The sequence below is a fragment of the Lepidothrix coronata genome, unplaced genomic scaffold (assembly GCF_001604755.1).
Source record: "Lepidothrix coronata isolate B3197 unplaced genomic scaffold, Lepidothrix_coronata-1.0 Scaffold77, whole genome shotgun sequence".
Taxonomy (NCBI): Eukaryota; Metazoa; Chordata; class Aves; order Passeriformes; family Pipridae; genus Lepidothrix; species Lepidothrix coronata.
Window position 1 is genome coordinate 1,659,660 of NW_016690257.1, and position 19,309 is coordinate 1,678,968.

At 43.0% G+C, this 19,309-nt stretch overlaps 1 protein-coding gene across 4 annotated transcripts in view; it reads left to right on the forward strand.

Annotated features, from left to right (window-relative positions):
* Positions 1 to 19,309, forward strand: part of ST8SIA5 (ST8 alpha-N-acetyl-neuraminide alpha-2,8-sialyltransferase 5) — a 69,300-nt gene that overhangs the window by 28,766 nt on the left and 21,225 nt on the right. For 3 of the 4 annotated variants that reach the window (XM_017819819.1, XM_017819820.1, XM_017819821.1), the window contains exon 3: positions 9,072 to 9,179. The exons of the other annotated variant lie outside the window; for it this stretch is intronic. In XM_017819819.1, the coding sequence (XP_017675308.1) occupies positions 9,072 to 9,179 (108 nt within the window). The remainder of the gene's footprint in view (positions 1 to 9,071; positions 9,180 to 19,309) is intronic. 4 annotated transcript variants of the gene reach the window in all.

The following is a 19,309-nucleotide window of genomic DNA, read 5'->3' on the forward strand; positions in this document are numbered from 1 at the left end:
TGGTATCTACAACTTCTCCAGGCAATCTGTTCCAGTGCCTCACCACCCTCACAGCAAAGAGTTTTTTCCTAATATCTAATCTAACCCTGTCCTCTGTCTGTGTTAAGCCATTCCACCTTATCCTGTCACTCCATGCTCTCGTAATAATGTTTCTCTCTCTTTTTTGTCAGCTCCCTTCAGGTACTGGAAGGGAGTCACAATTAGGTCACTCTGAAGCCTTCTCTTCAGGCTGAACAAACACCGTTCTCTCAGTCTCTCCTCACAGCAGAGCTGCTCCATCCCTCTGATCGTTTTGGTGCCTCCTCTGGACTTGCTGCAGCAGATCCATGTCCTTCCTGTGCTGAGATCCCAGAGCTGGATGCAGTCACCCTCCCACTGGTCATTCCATTTCTATTCTCATTGCTGCTGTTTGTTTCTTTAGGCAATGCTCCTGAAAACAAAGTCTTTCCTTCTGCTACTTAGAAGGGGGAGTTTTTGACCCAGAGTTTTAATCTGCTTTTAAAGGAAAGCATAAAGTGGTGTACCAGTGTACAGAGTGTGAGTACCAGAGTGTGAGGGTATGTTATTTCCTCTCCTGTGCTCCCTGGCAGTGCTCCCTATGGCCCTGATGCAGCGAATAGACAGGGTTTGGGTCCCTGCTCCTTCTAGACCTGACATACTTCTAGGACTGTTATGTTTCAGGTCTGCTTTTAAGATAGCAAAACCACTCTGTATGACAAAGTAATGGTTCAGTTTTACCAATACCCAGCATTCAACATCCTCTCATCCAAAGTGGTTTTAACCCCTCTGACATTTCTGTTATAACCTGCCATCAACTTGTTTTATGTTGTTTTGAAGAGAATCACCTTCTTGGCATCTATGTGTGCGAGCAGGTGCAAGGTTCAGTCTTGCCTCTTTTTGTAGGAAACCAAACCTGGATCCCAGTGCTCCTATTTTGGGTTGCGCTACACCTGAGTCCCCCACAGCCCCAGCTGAGAGGGATCACATCCTTGGCCACTGACCAGTGTTGCTGACCTGGTAATTTGGTCTTCTGTTTTTGACCTGATTGGAGATTCCTGATGGTTCTTACACTTGCTGGATTTGGTTCAGACATAATCACTGTGCAAGGCTTTGTATTTTCTTACTTTTCGCTGTGCCTCATTCTTACCCTTGATTGCTTTTTCATTTCATTTCTCAGTTTTTAATTCAAGTGCATTCATTGCTCAGCAGTCCATGCCTCCCTCAGGCAAACTGTGGACTTAACCTCTTATTTCTTTGAGGCATCTTTGCCCTCTGTTGCTTGCATACATTTTGCTTTTTCATCAGCCCTGCAGATAGTCACTGTCCTTCCATGTCCTTTTTATTTACTCGGTTTTATGCTTTAGTTCTCTTGAGAAAAACCTTAAAAGCAGCCTCTGTCAGTGGCATGGCATTTTCCATCAGAACAAATAAGCCAAAGCTAGGCTTTTCACAGTCCTAGCCGAACATCTTAGATCATCAATACTTTTGAGGGCTTGCTAAGTGGTAGGAGGAGATTGTGCCATCCACTTCAGTGCGTGGAGAGAGGGAGCATTGCCTATTCCTGTGCCTGGTACTGGGTACACAGTCATTGACTCTAAATGGTATTTTCTTCATTGTTTTCAGCATGAATCCTCAGGGTAGGGTAGGGACACTTGACCTGATGCTAAGTGTATTAGTACTTGAGATGCAAAGCAATTAGTTTAGTCAGATCTCTAGTGCTGTGGTGAGATTGCTTGTGGTACTCAGCCTGCATCAGGCATCTTTGCAGTGAGATACCATCTCAAATGTAAAAATTTGTTGGTATCTGAAAACATTTGTGAGTCTCTGTGTTTGGGGCTTGATAGTTCGTTAGGTTTTTTTCTTGAAAACAATGCGCCTCACCATCAGTTCATTCTGTTGTGGGTTTTGTGCTGCCCCTAAGCATTACAAACAATAATATTTTAATCATTTAATATTTTATTACAAATAGAATTTATAAAGATTATCTATTACTCCTTAGACGTTTGTCTTCCAGCCACAGATGAGAAAAGGTAAGATTGCATTGCTTTGAAAGGCATCCTTTGATGTTCTTGGTGTCCTAGTCAACATTTCATCCCCTGTAAAGCCCACTAGTTGGATGTGGTGTTGAGTCTGTCTTATTCTTCTTGGGAAGTGATTTTGGACCGAGTTTTTCAGACACTGCATGTGAATATCTAAAGCAAGGCTTAACTCAAATGAGAAATGTGATACATGAAACAAAACCTCTTTCTAATAACGATTATAATCCAGAAGCTTCCCACCTATGTTTTCAGTTTTGCTTTTTGCACTAGTCAAAATATACTCCTCCACCACTTTAATACTATTATTTCCCTCTAACACACAGAGCCAAACTTGTCCCTGGTATAATAATGTAAGGCCAAGTGTGTGGTGTAACCAGATGTGCTCATTTCCCACATCCTCGATCCGTATTTTGTTTTTCATGGGACCTATTTTATTTCATTTCTTCCTTCTGTTGTGAATATACTATTCCTGCTCTTCCATGTATTTTCAAACATTTTCCAAACCTTTTAATAATCTTGTCCCAGTAAGATGGCAAGTGATCAGCTCAGTAATTACCCACTGTCAGTCAACTTGCAAAGCTGTAGGTCACTGAGACAAAGGTTGATCTCTATTAGTGGAGCAACTAGAAGGATTCATGTATCCAGACTAACACTTGCATTTTGCTAATTTTACTGGAGAAATAACTATTTTTCTAGACCAGACTGGTCAGATCCAATGCTGCTTCCACTGGATGCAAATGTGAGTTTTCATATGGACTCACATAAAAAGGACAGCATCCTGCTCAAGGACATGAGTTGGCCCCAGGAATGTTTTACTTATTTGTGCCCTGCCTAGTAGGGTTGTGCCCATGGATTCCCAACTGAAAGAAGCCAATGGACACATGGTATTTTTCTGGTATTATATAGCACAGGTGAATTGGACCTGGACTGCTACAGACAGATTTATGTTTCTTTCTTTCATCTGTGCTGTGTCTTTCTAGACAGCTGTGCCTTGAATATTTATTTCAGAATGGATTGGGGTGTTTGAAGTGATATTAAATCATTCAGGTTAGCATTTACCTTGTCATCTGACTTCATTGTCTTCAGGGACTGAGCCTGGCCCTTTTATCAGGAAAGAGGTTTTGGACACAGAGGCTAATCTGACTGGACTCTGCTGGGCTGGGTTTGATCTCAGTGTCTCACTGTTACCTCATGGTAACTTTACTCCTTTTGAGCACCTCTGAGGTCTTTTCAAGTGCAGTGTAAATAAACTTGCTGTTTCTGGCCTGTGCAAAATAAAAAGGGACCCTTGTTTTTAATCCAAATCTCCTCTTACTGTTATCTCTGCTGGCTGCTGTGCTTGTCTTCACTTGTGCAGCAGTCTGTCACCCTGGAGATTCCTGATGTTCCCCTTACCCAACCTCCTTTTACTCTCTGATCCATTTTAGTGAGTGTTTTCAATCACTTTCATCTGCAGGTCACTCGTGCATACCACTGTTTTCGTTTTATTTTCCGTACACCCTGTGGACAACAGTGAGTCATAGTTTCCCTATTTTGCAGAAAGAAGGAATTGGATCTCTGGCAGGATTAACCATCTGACTTTCCAACAGCTCTGTGACATCCCCGTTAATAGGCTGGGGGCATCACTTTCCGTTTTCAAAGAGAGTAGCACGATCATTTAACACTAAAGTCTTCAGTTCCTCCTCTTCAAGGGCACAAGAATTACGAAAGAGGGAAACTGAGGTACAGTGCAAGTGATTTCCCAGTGATTTTAGGAAGCCTTTACATGGCCTGGACTGTCTGGTTGTCAGGGCAGTGACTGGATATGTGTTTGAGTAACGTGTGACAGTGAAGTGCAGCACCATGACCAGCCCTGTAGAAGTAAGATTATAAAATTACTAATGATATATATGGAATGAATGTATATACCATTAGCTTATAACTTAATCAGAAGGTGGAGTCACAAAACCTGAATTTGCTGTCACCTCCTAATGGCCTCTTTGCTAGGGAGAATGCATGCAGAGCAGGAATATGAGAACTGCTAGAAAGCAAGAGCAGGAAAAGTGAAGACAAGAAACAGAGGGAGCTCAGAAAGAAAATGAAGTATTTTGCCTTGCTCCTGCAGACATTCATATCTTCCTTCCCCCTTCTAAAAAGGAGGCTATAGACTTCTCTTCTTCCCCTTGCTTGACCACTTGTGTAGGCCAGCAGGCTGAGTCAGGTCTTGGCTTAGCATCACTGACATAAGACAACATCACTTTCTATCTGGTTTTACTTTTTTGGGGGGTTTAATTTGCCTCTGGTGGATACTGGACGAGGATAGTGGTAGCTGTCACCTTGAAAGATGAGTGGAAATAGCCTGCTGGCTGGGATTAAAGGGGATGAGTTGGCGGTATTTGGGGAATGGGTTCTCACTGGAGTGGCAGGTGCTCTGTCCTTGTACCACCTTTGTGATGCCCCCGTTGCCACTCTGTCCTTGTCACCCAGAGGTGCCAATCACTGTGTTACTCAGCCGCTTGCTTCAAACTGCTCTTATGCCCTGAAAGCCCATGGATCTTCCCTGAATAAATTCTGCTGCATGCATGGTCATGGACTGCTCTCTGGACAGAGACCAGACAGGACCTCCAGCTGTGCTTAAAGCCCTTTGGGTCTTCTTCATTTATTAGCTGTAGAATGGCCCCCTTTTAAAGCTTTGCCTTCTGGTCTAAACTGAATTTTCACCTTTCCTTTCCTCCCCCCCTGAGGTGGGATCTCAGTGTGAGAGCAGGATGGATACAAAGCTTTTTGCTGCAACCCATCCACACGTTGGTTCCTGCCTCGTAGTTCAAAAACCTCATAATTACCTGACATCCTCGGCTATTAAAACCTCTGCTTGTGTGGGAGTTGTTTTTTGTTTGGTTTGCAGCAACAGGCTTTTAGTATTTGCATCCTGCTGTTTCCTGACAGCCGGTTTTGACAAGCCCTTCAGAATTACTGCTGCTTTGTTAATTTTCTGGTTTTTCACCCCCTCCCGCTATTCTTACATTACGCCACTGTTTATTTGGCCACACACTGATTCAACATTTACAGTTACCAATTAGGATCAAAATATTCCTTTGACATTTACCTGGAACTCAGGTTTTTGTTGCTAAGACATCCAACTTCACTGAGCTTCTCCAACGCAAGGCACAACATTATTCATGCTCCTATTTGTTAGGGGTAATTTCTGTGATTAATGATGTCCATAAATGACGTCCATCTTCCTTGATGAGCAATTTCCTTGCAGTGAATGGGCAAAACATAGCATCTCTGCACTGAGAGTGTTTCTGGCTATTACATCTTTTATAAAGTCGTCATCAGCATCACACGTTGGGAAAACATAGTAAATTTAGAAGTTATCACAATTTGTAAATTGAGCAAATGGCAAAGTTCCACTATTGGTAATCATTGGTAATGATTCCAGGTGTAAAATTAGCTTTTCTTTTCTTTTTTTAAACTGTTTTACATGAACTATCTCAATCGCATAGTAGACCTCTATGTCTGAGTCACTTCCTCAGCTTTCCTCCCATTCTTTTAATCTTTCTTTACCCTCTTTTTTATGCTCTGCTGCTTTTTCTCTTCCTTTTCTGTGTTTCCATCCTGCATGTGCTTTTGTGCTGCAATTCTGATTCACAGAAGATTAATTTGCCTCTTCTCTGTTTACCAGTTTAAATGTAGTTAGTGCTGAGAATGAATGTGGTAGAATTAAACTACAGTAATATGCCAAAGAAATATACTAATGGAGCAGTTCAAGTCTCTTTTCTATTTTCTCAGACTGTTTGCAAATTTGTCCAGGCAGCTTTTATGGACACTTAGAATTCACAACTGAGAGGATTAGAACATTTTATGTTTTAAAAATTGAATTCTCCCGACTCAAGGCTGATCAAAATCAATGGTAAAGCTCTCAGTAATCTTGTTAGAAACAGAATTAATTCAGGTCAGTGTTTTTAAATGTCTCATCCTTGGTTTCTACTCAGTCCCAATACTATAAACCATTGTTCATGGAAGTTGTTCTTACCATGAGGAGGAGGTTTATTGTACCACCACTGCAGAAAATGCAGAGCAGCAGCTTGCTCTCAGCCTTACAGACTCACAGTGAGACACACGGTCCTAGAAGCTGTGCAGCATTTCTTTGGTGGTGTGTTTTGTGTATCTATAAGCCTGTGTGTTGTTAATCTCTGGAGTACCTGCTGGAAGAAGAGCCCTGTGTGATCTGCCTGGTTAGGGGCTGTGCACTTGGATTTCTCCTGGCTCTATAAGCTCAGCTCACAGCTCTCTACTTCACCCTCACCACAGAAGGTGTCATACCCAGACCCTTGCTTGCCCTCGTTAGATATTTTTGTACCTTAATTAGATCCCCCTTCCTGCCATTTCAAAGCCAAGTATTTTAAGCTGGTCATCATAAGACATATCTGCCATTCCTCAGCGTTAGTCTTCCCACCTCCTCTTGGATCTTACCCAAAATGTGAATGTCCTCCTTCAAACTTGGTACCCCTGCTGCAGTGCACATCGTTCCCAAAAAACTGCTTGATGAGAGGAGGGCATTCAAGAGTAATTTACTGTTTGTTTTGCTTTATGGACAGATTCACCCCCCTCCACCTTTGGGCATTTACTTAGATTTCCTTCCAGCTGTTACGTGTGGAGTAAAGACAGAGAAAAGGGAAGGACTTTATTGCATGTTTTAATTCTTCATTTAATCTGCTTGAATACTGGCTATACTTTTAGGAGAGTTCACCTCTGAAGGACACACAAACACCAGCTAATTATCTGAATTAATGCTCTCTATTTCAGTTTGCAAGCAAATATCTGAGCCTCAAATACGTAAATTAAATCAAACTAAAAAGTATGATTCCAACTTGGTTTTCCCACACTTCTGTTTTCTCTCCCCATGTATCACTTAGAGTTGCCCTTAGCAATTATAAGATATTTTTAAGGCCATATATTTAGATGTCTTATACAAAGATATACATTCAAAGGATGCATGTTTCTATACCAGTTACAGTGTGGCAAAAAATGTGTTAGACTGTGGTGCATGGGAGATAATCACAAGTGTGTATTTCAACAAACCTCAGAGTGAAGGTGTTTTAGTCATTTTCTCCTGTTTTCTTCACACCAGTATTATACTCAGAAATTGTACCTTGAGCAGTGTCAGCTGACTAAAAACTGCCAGAGCAACATACAAGGTATGGGGCTCCCTGATTATCCAGAGCACTTAATTACCCTGTAGCCATTGTAGCATAATGTATACACACTTGGATATGATTCATAGAATCCCAGAATCCAAGATTGGTTTGAGTTGAGAGGGGATTAAAAGATCATCTTGAAGCTCATCTTATTCCAATCCCCTGCCATGGGCAGGGACACCTTCCACTAGACCAGGCTGCTCCAAGCCCCGTCCAACCTGGCCTTGGACACTTCCAGGGATGGGGCAGACACAGTTTCTCTGGGCAACCTGGGACAGGGCCTCACCACCCTCATGGGGAAGAATTTCTTCCCAATAAGCCTTCCATCTAACCCTGCCCTCTGACAGTGGGAAGTCATCCCTTGTCCCAGGTCCCTCTCCAGCTCTCCTGGAGCCCCTTTAGGCACTGGAAGAGGCTCTCAGGTCTCCCTGCAGCCTTATCCTCTCCAGGTGAACACCCCCAGCTCTCCCAGCCTGGCTCCAGAGCAGAGGGGCTCCAGCCCTGGGAGCATCTCTGTGGCCTCCTCTGGAATTGCTCCAGCAGCTCCACGTCCCTGTGCTGTTGCTCCCCAGGGCTGGAGGCAGCTCTGCAGAGGGGTCTCACCTGAGGGGGCAGAGGGGCAGAATCCCCCCTTCCCCTGCTGCCCACACTGTGGGATCAGCCCAGGGCATGGGGGTTTCTGGGCTGATTCATGTCCAGCCTCTCCCCCACCAGCACCCCCAGGACCCTCTCCCCAGGGCTGCTCCATCTGTTCATCACCTGCCTGGATTGATCCCAGGAGCTGCCCCAACCCAGGTGCAGCACCAGCACTTGGTCTTGTTAAACCTCATGAGAGTCCCATGGGCATATTTTAACGCCCCATGTTGTTCCTTCCTGATTTCCTTTGCTTATACCGCTGCCAATTAGACCAGAGGGTGGATGTTTTCTGAGAGACTCTCCAGTCCTTGTAATAACCCTGTTGACCAGAAAAACTACAGGGGTCCTGGATGCCCTTTCTTTTGGACAAAGTGTGCTGGAAGATTATTCCCTGGCCATCTCCACACAATTCAGCTGAAAGTTCACTTTCAGTATTGGCAGTACCAAATGTTCACGACTCTGTTGCCAGGCTTCTGAAATAATGAAATTGGGTTAAAATGGAGAAGTCTAAAAATAACAATCTGAAAGGTTCGGTTTTGTTGACTTCTGAGCTAGGGGGAGAATTTGACTGTTGTCCAATATTTCTTTAGCATTTTTAGATTTCTACCTAACTGTAGGTGTAGTTTCCAGAAGACTGCAGGTATCATGGAGCTTGGAATGAATTTGTGGAAGTTTGGAAAACAGAGAGTTGTGATGATTACGTTGTGCATTGGCTTAAAAAAATGTCTTCTGTCCAAACAGGGAAAAGAAGCAAAATATTGTGACAAATCCTTTGCTAGCATGGCCAACAAATTAGAGGAAGGACCCAGTGTCCATCACATTTAACAACTACTGTAGATGTAAAATTGAAATTTGGAGCAGCAGTTTTCCACATCTCCAGCTCTTTGGCCTTGTGTCTTTTGGAATGAAATTTCTACCTTCCTCCACTCCACACATATGTATCCTGTTTCTGAGCACAGATGAATAGTGAGCCTTCAAATTTGGATGGGGAGCCTGACTTTCTTTTCAGCCAAGGACTTTCAGTGTCTATGGGAAGTGAAAATTAATTGTTGCCACTAGTAAAGTGATATCGTGTGCTTCTTGGTATCTTTTCATTGGTTTTGGTGAACGTGTCATAGTCACATTTCTACGTTAAGAAATAGGACATGAGAACTCATGCTGATAGACTTGACCTAATGAATGATGCCAAATATCAACTGCCTCATTTTCTTGCTAGAGGGCTGCAGTTTAGCTGGCAGAATGGAGAGGAATTGGCAAATTGGACCGGCACCTTTAATTTCACGGATGACGGAGCAGTGAAGAGTGGCAGTGACACAGGCACCAGGTACCAACACTCGAGGGAATGACTACAGAGATATTTCTCTCCTTGTATGAGCCATAAATGTGAGCACAGGCTGTATGAAAAATGGGATTTGCAGTGTGCTTCGGCTGTTTGGCACTGCTGCTCATAGCACAGAAGATTTCAGGGGTGCCCAAGTGCTGCTGTGCTGTTTTCCCCCTTTGAGGCCTAAGGGACATTTTGGAATATGCTATAAGCATTCATGCAGGAGAGTGACTTCTGTGTCCTGGTCTCTCCTATCTCTATTCCCCTACCAGTGTTGTGTGTCAAGATGTGGCAGTGGGAGAATGTCCCAACACTGGACGGAGAATATCACAACGTGTCACTACTGATGCACACAGAGCACACTGGAGAATCTGGTCTTCATAATAGAACATGTATTCTAAGAAAACACAGTTTAACTTGCATTCTTTCCGGGCCTAGCAGAGCAAAAGTGTTCTGTCAAGATAAGGCCGGAGTATTTCCTCTGTTTACACCATTTGAAAACATGAGAAGCACTGATGTGCTGTTACACTTTTTGTACTTAGCAATTTGACATGGGATCAGGTGTCTGAAGGGTCATGTGCATAGTCAGGAAACTGGCAGCAGTTGTGCTCAAAGAGCTCCACATCTATCACAGGCCATCTGCATAAACTCAGGCACAGGCGTAGGGTGAGTATTTGGGCTATCTACCTGGAACATGGTCAGTTGTAGAGGTTAGAAATCCTGTCACATGTAGTATCAATTTCAATAAGTAGCAGGGAAATCTTAGAAAGACTGTAAGATAGAGAAAAAAAACCCACCAATAATTCAAAGGACCTTACCTTTAATATCATGCATAAATAAAACTCTGAGTAAATTGCTTATTCATTCAAAATATTATCATTTTGTAACCGTACACAACCAGACCTGTGGAGCTGATGGCATTTCAAAGGCAAGCAGACGTTACGGAGTCTAATCTGCCAAAAATCATCCTGTCACTGAACTGCAGCAATGCTGCAGTTCTTGTTAAGGCTCTTGCTGTAATGTGATCCTGTACAAGTGTTGTCTGCTGCTCTGCTAATTTATTTAGTTAAGACTCCTTGTAAAAAGAACCAAATTAGGCTGAAGTTTTTCACTCAGAGCAAGGGAAAAAAAAGGTTCATGTATGTATGTATGTACCTATTTATCTTCTATTTTTTTTTTGCACTTTTAGTGTATGCACACATAGTCTGTATATACGAAGTCTTCAGTTTAGGCACTTGGCATATAAAAGAACTAAATGTGACACAAAGACACATATCTTCTTAAAGGCCTGAGAAAATAAATTAATATAGATTTCCCACTCAAGACACCTTTGACGGAGGCAATTGAACCATCACTGACTGCAGGACAGGGAACCAAAACCCTTGAATGCAAAATACATCCTTGTGAGGTTCTGAACCACAGGACTATTCTCAGTCTCTTCAACCTCTTCAAGGACAAAGAGGTTGAGGATGCAAGTGATTCTTACACAAAAAACTCAAACTGCAGGCTCGAAACTGCAGAAGGTAGATATAAACTTAAAAGGTTATCACATCAATAAAAGTTTATAATATCAATAAAAATGCACATGTCACATTCTGTGTCATGTGATACAGCACACATCTCTGTCTTCACTGGAACAGGCTCCCCAGGGCAGTGGTCACGGCCTCAGGGCTGCCAGAGCTCGAGGAGTGTTTGGCCAACACTCTCAGGGACAAGGTGGGATTCTTGGGGTGTCCTGTGCAGTTGGACTTTGATGATCCTTGTGGGTCTCTTCCAACTCAGAACATTCCGTGATTCAATGTTAATGACAGTGGAGCTGAAAGTTGGGGGTGTTGAGTTAGGGGTAACTCTGGATGCAACACATTTTCATACATAAGTGTGTTATAGATGTTATTCATGCTTTTGTCTACTGTATGAAAGCTGAGAATACAGGAAGATAAAAATGTACCTCATAAATGTGGAGATAAGACTGTGTGGTGACTCCTGCATGTCAAAAGTTGTTTACTATTTATCTTTGATCACCTTGCTTACTGTGTTGTCACTAGACATCTCCTGAGAGTCTTAATCTGACACCCAACTTCAGGCTGTTGATATAAATTGAAAACAAGCCTTACTCTAATGAATAATTCTTTCCACTGAATGGAAGTCTTGCAGACTACATTTTACTGAACTGATTTTACTTGTGTATATTTACAGGGCTCCAGAGAGATGTCTGAAGTGCACAAAATTAATTACATGTCAGCATAAGCACAGTAAATACCTTTCACTGCATGGCTTGCAGGTTACTGTGTGCTAACACCTCCTTGTCAAAGGTTTGGTGGTTAAAGTTATTGATTGAAATATATATTAATATGCTTTCCATCAGTTCATATCTTTTATATATACATATATAGACACATGTTTATTCATGCATAGTGGTATCAACCCATACATATTCTAGAACTACTCTTTATCTTTTAATTACATAACTTAATAGAGGATGTAGAGACACTGACAACTCATTCTGTAGGAGTGATTTGTTAGATGAAAATGAAGGACTTCCAAAGCAAAGGCACACTGAAAGAATAAGTGCATTAGAATTGAAAGACAGCCAGACTTCATGAGAATAGTGGCCATATCAAAACCAGTGAACAGTGAAGATTAAATGTTACATGAAAATGATCAAGAAAGACAGAAATGAAGATTAGTGTGTTATCTGATTTCAGTAGAAGCTGATTTCAGTAGAAATTGATTCACTCCTTAACTAGGATAGAATCACAGAATGGTTTGGGTTGGAAAGGACACTAAAGCTCATCTTATTCCACCCCTCTGCCATGGGCAGGGACACCTCCCACTATCCCAGGTTGCTCCAAGCCCCATCCAACCTGGCCTTGGACACTTCCAGGGATGGGGCAGCCACAGCTTCTCTGGGCAACCTGTGCCAGGGCCTCACCACCCTGATTGCTGAGTCTTCTAGGTGGCAAAAAATTGTGAATTCTTGCAAGAAGTAAAAGTGAAGTAAAAGTGAAACACTCAGGAACTCCCCAAAGCCACAGGGATTTCAAATGAAGGAGGACTAAATGGGCTGCAGCACTTTGAAACACCCACTCAGATGCAATGTCAACCAGTTGTTGAATACCATCTTATTTTTGATTATGTATCAACCATTACTCATATTTCTATCTTTTGCATTTTATTTTGTGCTAAGTGTTATAAATCTTGCAGCATCCTTGTGGAGAATCAGGTAAAGGGTTCTATCTGATGATGAGAAGTTTATGAGAAGTGATATATACAACCACTTCCTAGAGCCCTGATTCCTCTGTTCTCCTTATAAAATGTTTTGCAATTTTCTGGGATTGTGAGTTGTCATGCCTAAAGGATTTTTCATTGCTAAGAAGCTGCCTTAATGATACGATGATTTATCTGTCATATTGGCTGGTTTATGTTGTTCTCTTCAGTCTATTGGAGCTGAAGATAAGATTTAAAGTAGGACTCCAGTGTTGAGACCACAGAAACCTTTGATGGGTGAGAGGAGATGTGATCTTTATACTTTTGGGCCTGTCAGTTCTCTAGTATGACAAATCTGAGGCTTTATCCCCAAAATAGAAAGTAAAATCAACTGGATTCATCAAATACACATATAACAAGAATGAATGTAAGGGCTTGAGCCTTTGACTCATCCTCAGCTGAGGATGTTCCTTAAGTCACACTGCTGAGTTTCTCATAAAAAGATATTAAAATCTGAAGAGCCGTAAGAAAAAAAAAAAAAAAGAAGCAGTTGCTTGCAACAATAAGCCAAAATGTGGCTTTTGAGATGTTATTGATGTATAAGTGTTGTCATGAGTTTTGTTATGCCTTCTAGGTGCTCATATGGATAACAACATCAGCAGCTTATTTCAGTCAGAGTGATGGGAAATGGGCTTGATTAAAACAGCCACACAGCAGTTTATTAAAAATTGGAGGGTTTTGAAATGACATTGGTAAAATAGGGCTTCCTGCAGCACACTCCACTGCTGCTTGTCACCAGACAGCGTTGTTTTGATACGGTGAAAGAAAAGAAGCACCAAAGTGTCCCTAAAACTACAGTTCAGTGTTCTCTGCAGTACATCATTCACTCATTGCACAGTGGGGAAACCTCTGAATGAAGAGGGGTGGCAGTCTGTGTGAGAGAGGACCCAGGAAGCACAGGGGGTAGTGGTGTTGAGTCCAAAGCATGGACAGCAAGGTGGGCTTATCTCAGGTGATAAGCAGAGGCAGCCTGGTCTTTGCTGTGCCATTTAGGGCTTGTTTTGCTGGAGCTCCTGCTGTTACATCCACGGCTGTTGCAGTGGAGCTGTACTGGGTGGTGTGTTAGCCTGAAATTGTAGAGAGGCTTGTGTCTCAAATGAGTGGACAGATTGGAAGGGAACAACGTGGCATTGCCAGGAGTGGATGTTTGGTCAGTTCACACTTCTAATGTGGCACTGGGCAGCAGAGCCAAGCAATCCCAGGTGATCTGTGTGTGGAGACATGAAGACAGGAGGTCAGAGTGGCAGAGAGCAGCCAGTGCCAGTTTGCCAGGACCTTCCGTGGCTGTGATGAAAAACACCTCCACGGGGTATGACAGCTATCATCTTAGCTGCATAGGTGTGTAAAATGTTTATGAAGTCAGGGGACCAGGTTAAATAACGAGTGCACAAAAGGAGCACCTCTGAGGCACGACAGTTGGGTGGATGGGTGCACTTTTTTAAGATGATGTAGGAGGTTCAATAAGCCACCAGTGGATTGCTTTAAAGGACAGAAATGTTAAAGCCACTCCTCCTCTGTGCAGATCAAACTTAGGAATTTAGGGCTGGTCAGTGGGAGCACTTTTGGTTTTCTGAAAGTAAAAATCTTTTAATTTGGAAAATAGGCAGGGTATCTTGGTAAACCTCTCTTGCCTTGGTGGATCGACATTTCTGTTACCATTATCAAAACCCAGAAAAACTTATGACCTTGTTAAGGATATTTCAAAATATCCTAAGTGGATGATCAGGAGGTTCATGAACCAATAGCTTTTAACCTCAGCTATATGAATCTCCAGGGAAGAGTGAGCCCCTGTACAGGAATTCCAGCTCCTGAATTTTAATTACTCTGGTTCTTCTAGAAAGAAAACCTGAACTAAAGATGCCATTTCTATCTTTAGCTTCCAGGCTTCCTTGCTATACTGTATTGAAAACTTTCCTGCCACTAGTAATTGCTTCCTGGTGCAGTATCTCCTTACTCAGTCACCATATGTTTAGATCAGGCGTCATACGCCTCTCATAATTTTTTAGAATCCATATAATTTCCACAGGTCCTTTTGTAACTCTTGCCAGCATCTTGAACCCTCGAAGATGAAATGTCAGAACTGAATGCAGTAGTTCAGAAGAGCTATTACCACAACAATGTATAGGAAGGTGTATGGCCATTTCCTCTTGCTTACATTTTAATTTTTTTACCTGACACAGTTTATAGTGACATATTTTGTTCCTACCTACATACACATACTGAAGGTTCATGATCAGTTAGACATCTAATGCATCTACTAGCACTAGAGACGAAGATGGTAAAGGATTTAAACCAGTTATTGCCAGTGACATTGTCATCAGCAGGTGGTAGCCAGGAGGAATGTGAAACATCTCTTTTGATATTTGTTGTCTCTGAGGATGACACAGTCAAATGTTTTCATCAACCTGCATAAGAGAAAACCACTGCTCTTCCAGTCTCCTCCACTGAGCCCACAGCTTCTTCTCTCTCAGCTCAGTTTTTCAAGCACCATCCTGCTGCAGGTAAGTCAACTCAGGCTCTCAAACAGCAGAAACAACACAAGCAGCAATGTGATTTTTTGTGCCACAGCCTTAGTGAAGTTTTAATTAGTTCTGCTTCACTTGCCAATTCTCAGAGCAGAGGGATCTCGTTTAACATTGGTACATCCACAGGCATTTTCTTTTGCAAGGTGTGGTATGAAAGGTCATTATGATTTCCATCAGACTGTTCCTCTTCTTGGTGGTAATTATGGTTTAGGTAGGGTCTACAAAAAGAGAGTCCAAGTTCTCTGTTCCCATCTGCCATGGACTATCCTGTCAATCAACATCTACATCAGCTTCTTTACCTGCCAAATGGGGATCATGCCTTCCCAAAGTAATCTTGGGAGAACAGGCCATGTGAAGTGATAGGAAGCACTCTTTGAGGGAGAAAAATCACTGCATTGATGTCAAGCCCTTAAACCTTTTGACCAAATCTTGTAGTTTCTGATGTTGCCACATAGAAATATTAACAGAAGCGAAGGCCAGAGGGATTTGGTCATTCACTCACAGTGGCCTCTGGTAAAGTCAGCACTTACTGTATTCTACTCTGGGTGAGTTTTCCAGAGCCTCTATAGCCATGATATGCTCCACGTGGGGAGCCTGAAGTTTCCACGCTGACCTTGCCAGATATGAGTCCCCATGTGCTTTGGGGGATGTGCTCTGGCCCACTTGCAAGGTTCCTGAATAGGGGAGGTGAATCTAGACTCGAGGTTGGCTGTGGATCTGCCCATACTGATGAGAGCAGGCACTGATAATTGGACAGCACTCTTAATAAGTATTTAGTGGAAGCCTGCAGGGCTTGGTTCATTTATTCTCATTTCTTAGTCACTGGATAATGTATATTTTTGGAAAGATCTTTGTTTTTCCTGCAGGGTAGGTGGAATCCTTCCTGCAATGCTCTGCAGCCTCACGGCAAACAATGTCGAGAACTGGCACTGCAGGAGCGAGAAAAATGAATGGGAAGGCAGATTCTGTGGGGGGAAAGATGTCAAATCTTGTTTAAAAGATGCCTGACCATTACACTCAATTATATTTTCAAACCTTTGTTCAACATATCAGACTAATCAGTGTCTCAACCCAAGCGTCATTTGAAGGCAGGATTGAAGTCTTGAGCTTTTCTATTCATGTAGTGTGATCAAGAAAAGCTTACTTCTGATCAAAGCAGCTGCAGCCCAACTGCAGATGATCAAAGACCTAAGAGTTAGCTGGTGTGCTGAGAAACCAAATGTGTTTCTCACCAGCGAGCTCAGCAGACTGCTCAGCTGGAAGTGAGGTTGCAATGGGGGACATGAAGGTTAGAAAAGAAGAAAGTCTCAGTCAAAAATGGAAAATTACAGAGTGAATAGCATCTCATTTCCAGGCACTCAGTTCTGAGAGCCATAAAACACCCATCCCCTCTGAGCACTTGCAGCTTGTGTGGTGTTCGTGTTGTGTGGTGTTTCCAGGATTTGATCCTGGAAAAGTGTTGTAGATTTGAAAGATACAATCGAGGTGAGTGCACACAGAGCAGTGAGTGGTGTGTGGTGTCCACTACACACTAGTGCCCTGAGAAAGGACACTCCAACTGTGCTGTTTGGTGTGATTCATTTGTAGTTGGGCTCTCTACTGCAAAGAACCATGAATTCTTGCATTGGTTTTCCTGTAGACTTGTGACCTTTGAGGGATAAAAGTTATTTATATTTCAGCAGGGGAAGCGAAGCCAGTGAAGAGAGAGGACATTCTGGTGGTGACATCAGCTCTGTTTTATGGATCATAAAACTTGACTGTCATTTGTGTAAAGCTGAAACATAGACCTTTCCTGTAGCAAAAGGAGTAAGTAGTGTAGTTAGGTTTGTCATTTGGCACTAATCAAGAGCATAAATCAAAATAAACTGAACTACACCGTTGCTTCTTAGCTGGAGATCAGACCGAGGAGGATGGTGGGGAGGACGGTTTCCATTTGGGCTAATTAAGCTTTCTGACAGGCAAATGCATCTTCCTTCACAGGGAACTACATGTTTTTAGAGTGGGAGTTAATAGGCAGAAGGAGCTCTCAGAGCCCAGGGAGTGGGTGAGAGTGATGCTTCCTGTGGGAAAGCACGGGGGCCTGGTCTCCAAACACTCCCAGCAGGACCAGACCCTGGCAAGAGGAGGAGTTGGGTTTAAAGGGCATCTCTGGGGGTTGAGGGAACCCATGTTCCTTGTGTTAGAGCCTGGTGTTGTGCAAAAGCTGTATTCCAGGGAAGAACAACATGAAGCACTTCTGTGGGAAGAGGTTGGCTGGTGCTCCAGGGAACTGCCTCTGCTAATTTGCCTCCCTGTCTGTAGCAGGAGGGGAATTGCTGTGAAGCAAATGAATAGCATGAACACTCCTGGGAGAAGAAGAGGAATCTTCTTTTTTTTTTTCTTAGTTTATTGACCAGATACTGCCTTGAAAAATCCTTAATGATGTTGCAGCATCATTAATGATTGCAACCTCACTGCTGCAGCATCAGCAGCACTAAGACTAAGGAGGCTTCAGTGACTGGCTGCCTGTTTCAGTGTGGTTCAGGGCTTATGAAGGACAGCCCAGATAATGATTTTTCAGTGGCTTGGGCACACTGGGTTAGTTTCAGTCGAGCTCACCCCGTGGCCAGCAGCATCTTCTGCCCTCTCAGCACAGAACGACACGGCTGTCAGTGTCCCCTGCCTTTTCCTCAGGAGGGAGGTGTCCCATCTGCAGTGTGTCATCCAGCTTCTTCCACATATCCTCCCTCTGCACTTCCACGAGGTGCCAAAGGGTGAATTCAATACTCCCAGGGGAATCTGGAGCTGTGGTGAGAGTTAGAGACTTGCAGGACAGTCCTGTGCTCTCCGAAGCTGTGGGCTGATGGAATACCTCTACTACAAATGCAGTGCTGCCTCATGGATTGATTTCCCTTCAGATCCAGAAGTAGTTTATTTTTTACCCAGTCCTTTCCTCCTTAACCCTCCACCACTTCGGTAACACATCCTTTCCCATTTCTATTTTTGGTTTGTGGATTGCGTAAACAGGCAACGATCAAAGGGAATGGCTGGGACACAGGAAATTTCATCTCCATTTCATAAAACGACGTCTTTGACTCCAGTGCCACAGGCTGAAGCCAGCTTTCCCCTGCTGTGGTGCTCCCACGTGACAGCATGTGCTGCTTGACATCTGAGCTGCCGTTCTCCAACTTAGCAGCAGAGCCAGAAGTGCACAGGAGAGATAAAAATACAAGCTAATCTAGATTTTTGCTGTTCTTATCTGTCCTGAGGCACATGCAAGGTACTGAAATCCAGTGTTAGGTGACAGGCAAGGGTGAGACTGATAGACATTGCTATCCCCCCTACATCTTAAGAAGCAGCAGTGGTGTGTAACGTGCTGAGTGTTGTGGGGGGGTGTATCCTGCCTCTAGCTATTGTGTAGAACACGCACATTTAGGGTCCCAGCCTTGTCTGACTCAAAGAACCAAACTAAAGAATTGATAAGGCAAAAGACAGTAAAAAAAAAAAAAAAAAAAAGAGCATTTCAGAAGGATGAAAAGATTGCCTGTACTAAAAGCCAAAGGGGACTCCTTAAGCCCTGGCAAACTCTGTGACCAGTACCAAGTCCTCTCTAGAGAGAGACTTTGGTTTAGTTTGGGAAAGTTACCTGGAGTACATGCACACAGGGCTTTGGCCTGGGGTAGGCAGGCGAGCTCTTAATCCAAATTCAGTTGAAGCAGCTTTCAAAACCTACAAGTTTCTCAGCTCCATCCCAACAAGACAAAGCACTACAGGAGCTGTGTCAGTGCAGTGGATTTCAGCTGCTCCGTAGTAAATGCTCCATGCCCAGGTGAATGATTGAGCTGGAAGGAGAGCCCAAGCCTTTTGGTGAGAGCCCAGGTGAAGATTGATGTTAGTTCTCCCTTAGGGAGGCTGAGGAAGTCTTTTCACAGAGTTGTCATGGATTATGGAACACTTTAAATACATAATTTCCTCTAAAAAACTCATAGTTTCTTTTTTTTTTGCCTTGAAGACTAGGAAAACACATTTTCAAGGAGACACATTTTTTAAAGATTGATGAGCTATTGTGTTTTTGTTTTTTTTTCTGACAGTAATCAGTTTACTTCTTTATTAGGAATTCATTTTTCTCCTCCTGCTACCTTTTAAATATGGGCTTTCCCTTTTTATTTTCAAGGTTTTTGCCCCTCACTGGATCACAGAATTGGTTGATTGGGGATTTAGCAAAGCTGAGGTAGTGAAAACCTCAGGTAGAGGTGAAGGAGACACTTCCTAAAGCAGCATTTGACAGGATAGAAATGTTCCCAGTTACCAGCAGATTGCTTTGGGAGGCTCTTGGACTTTTTCCAGTCACACACTATA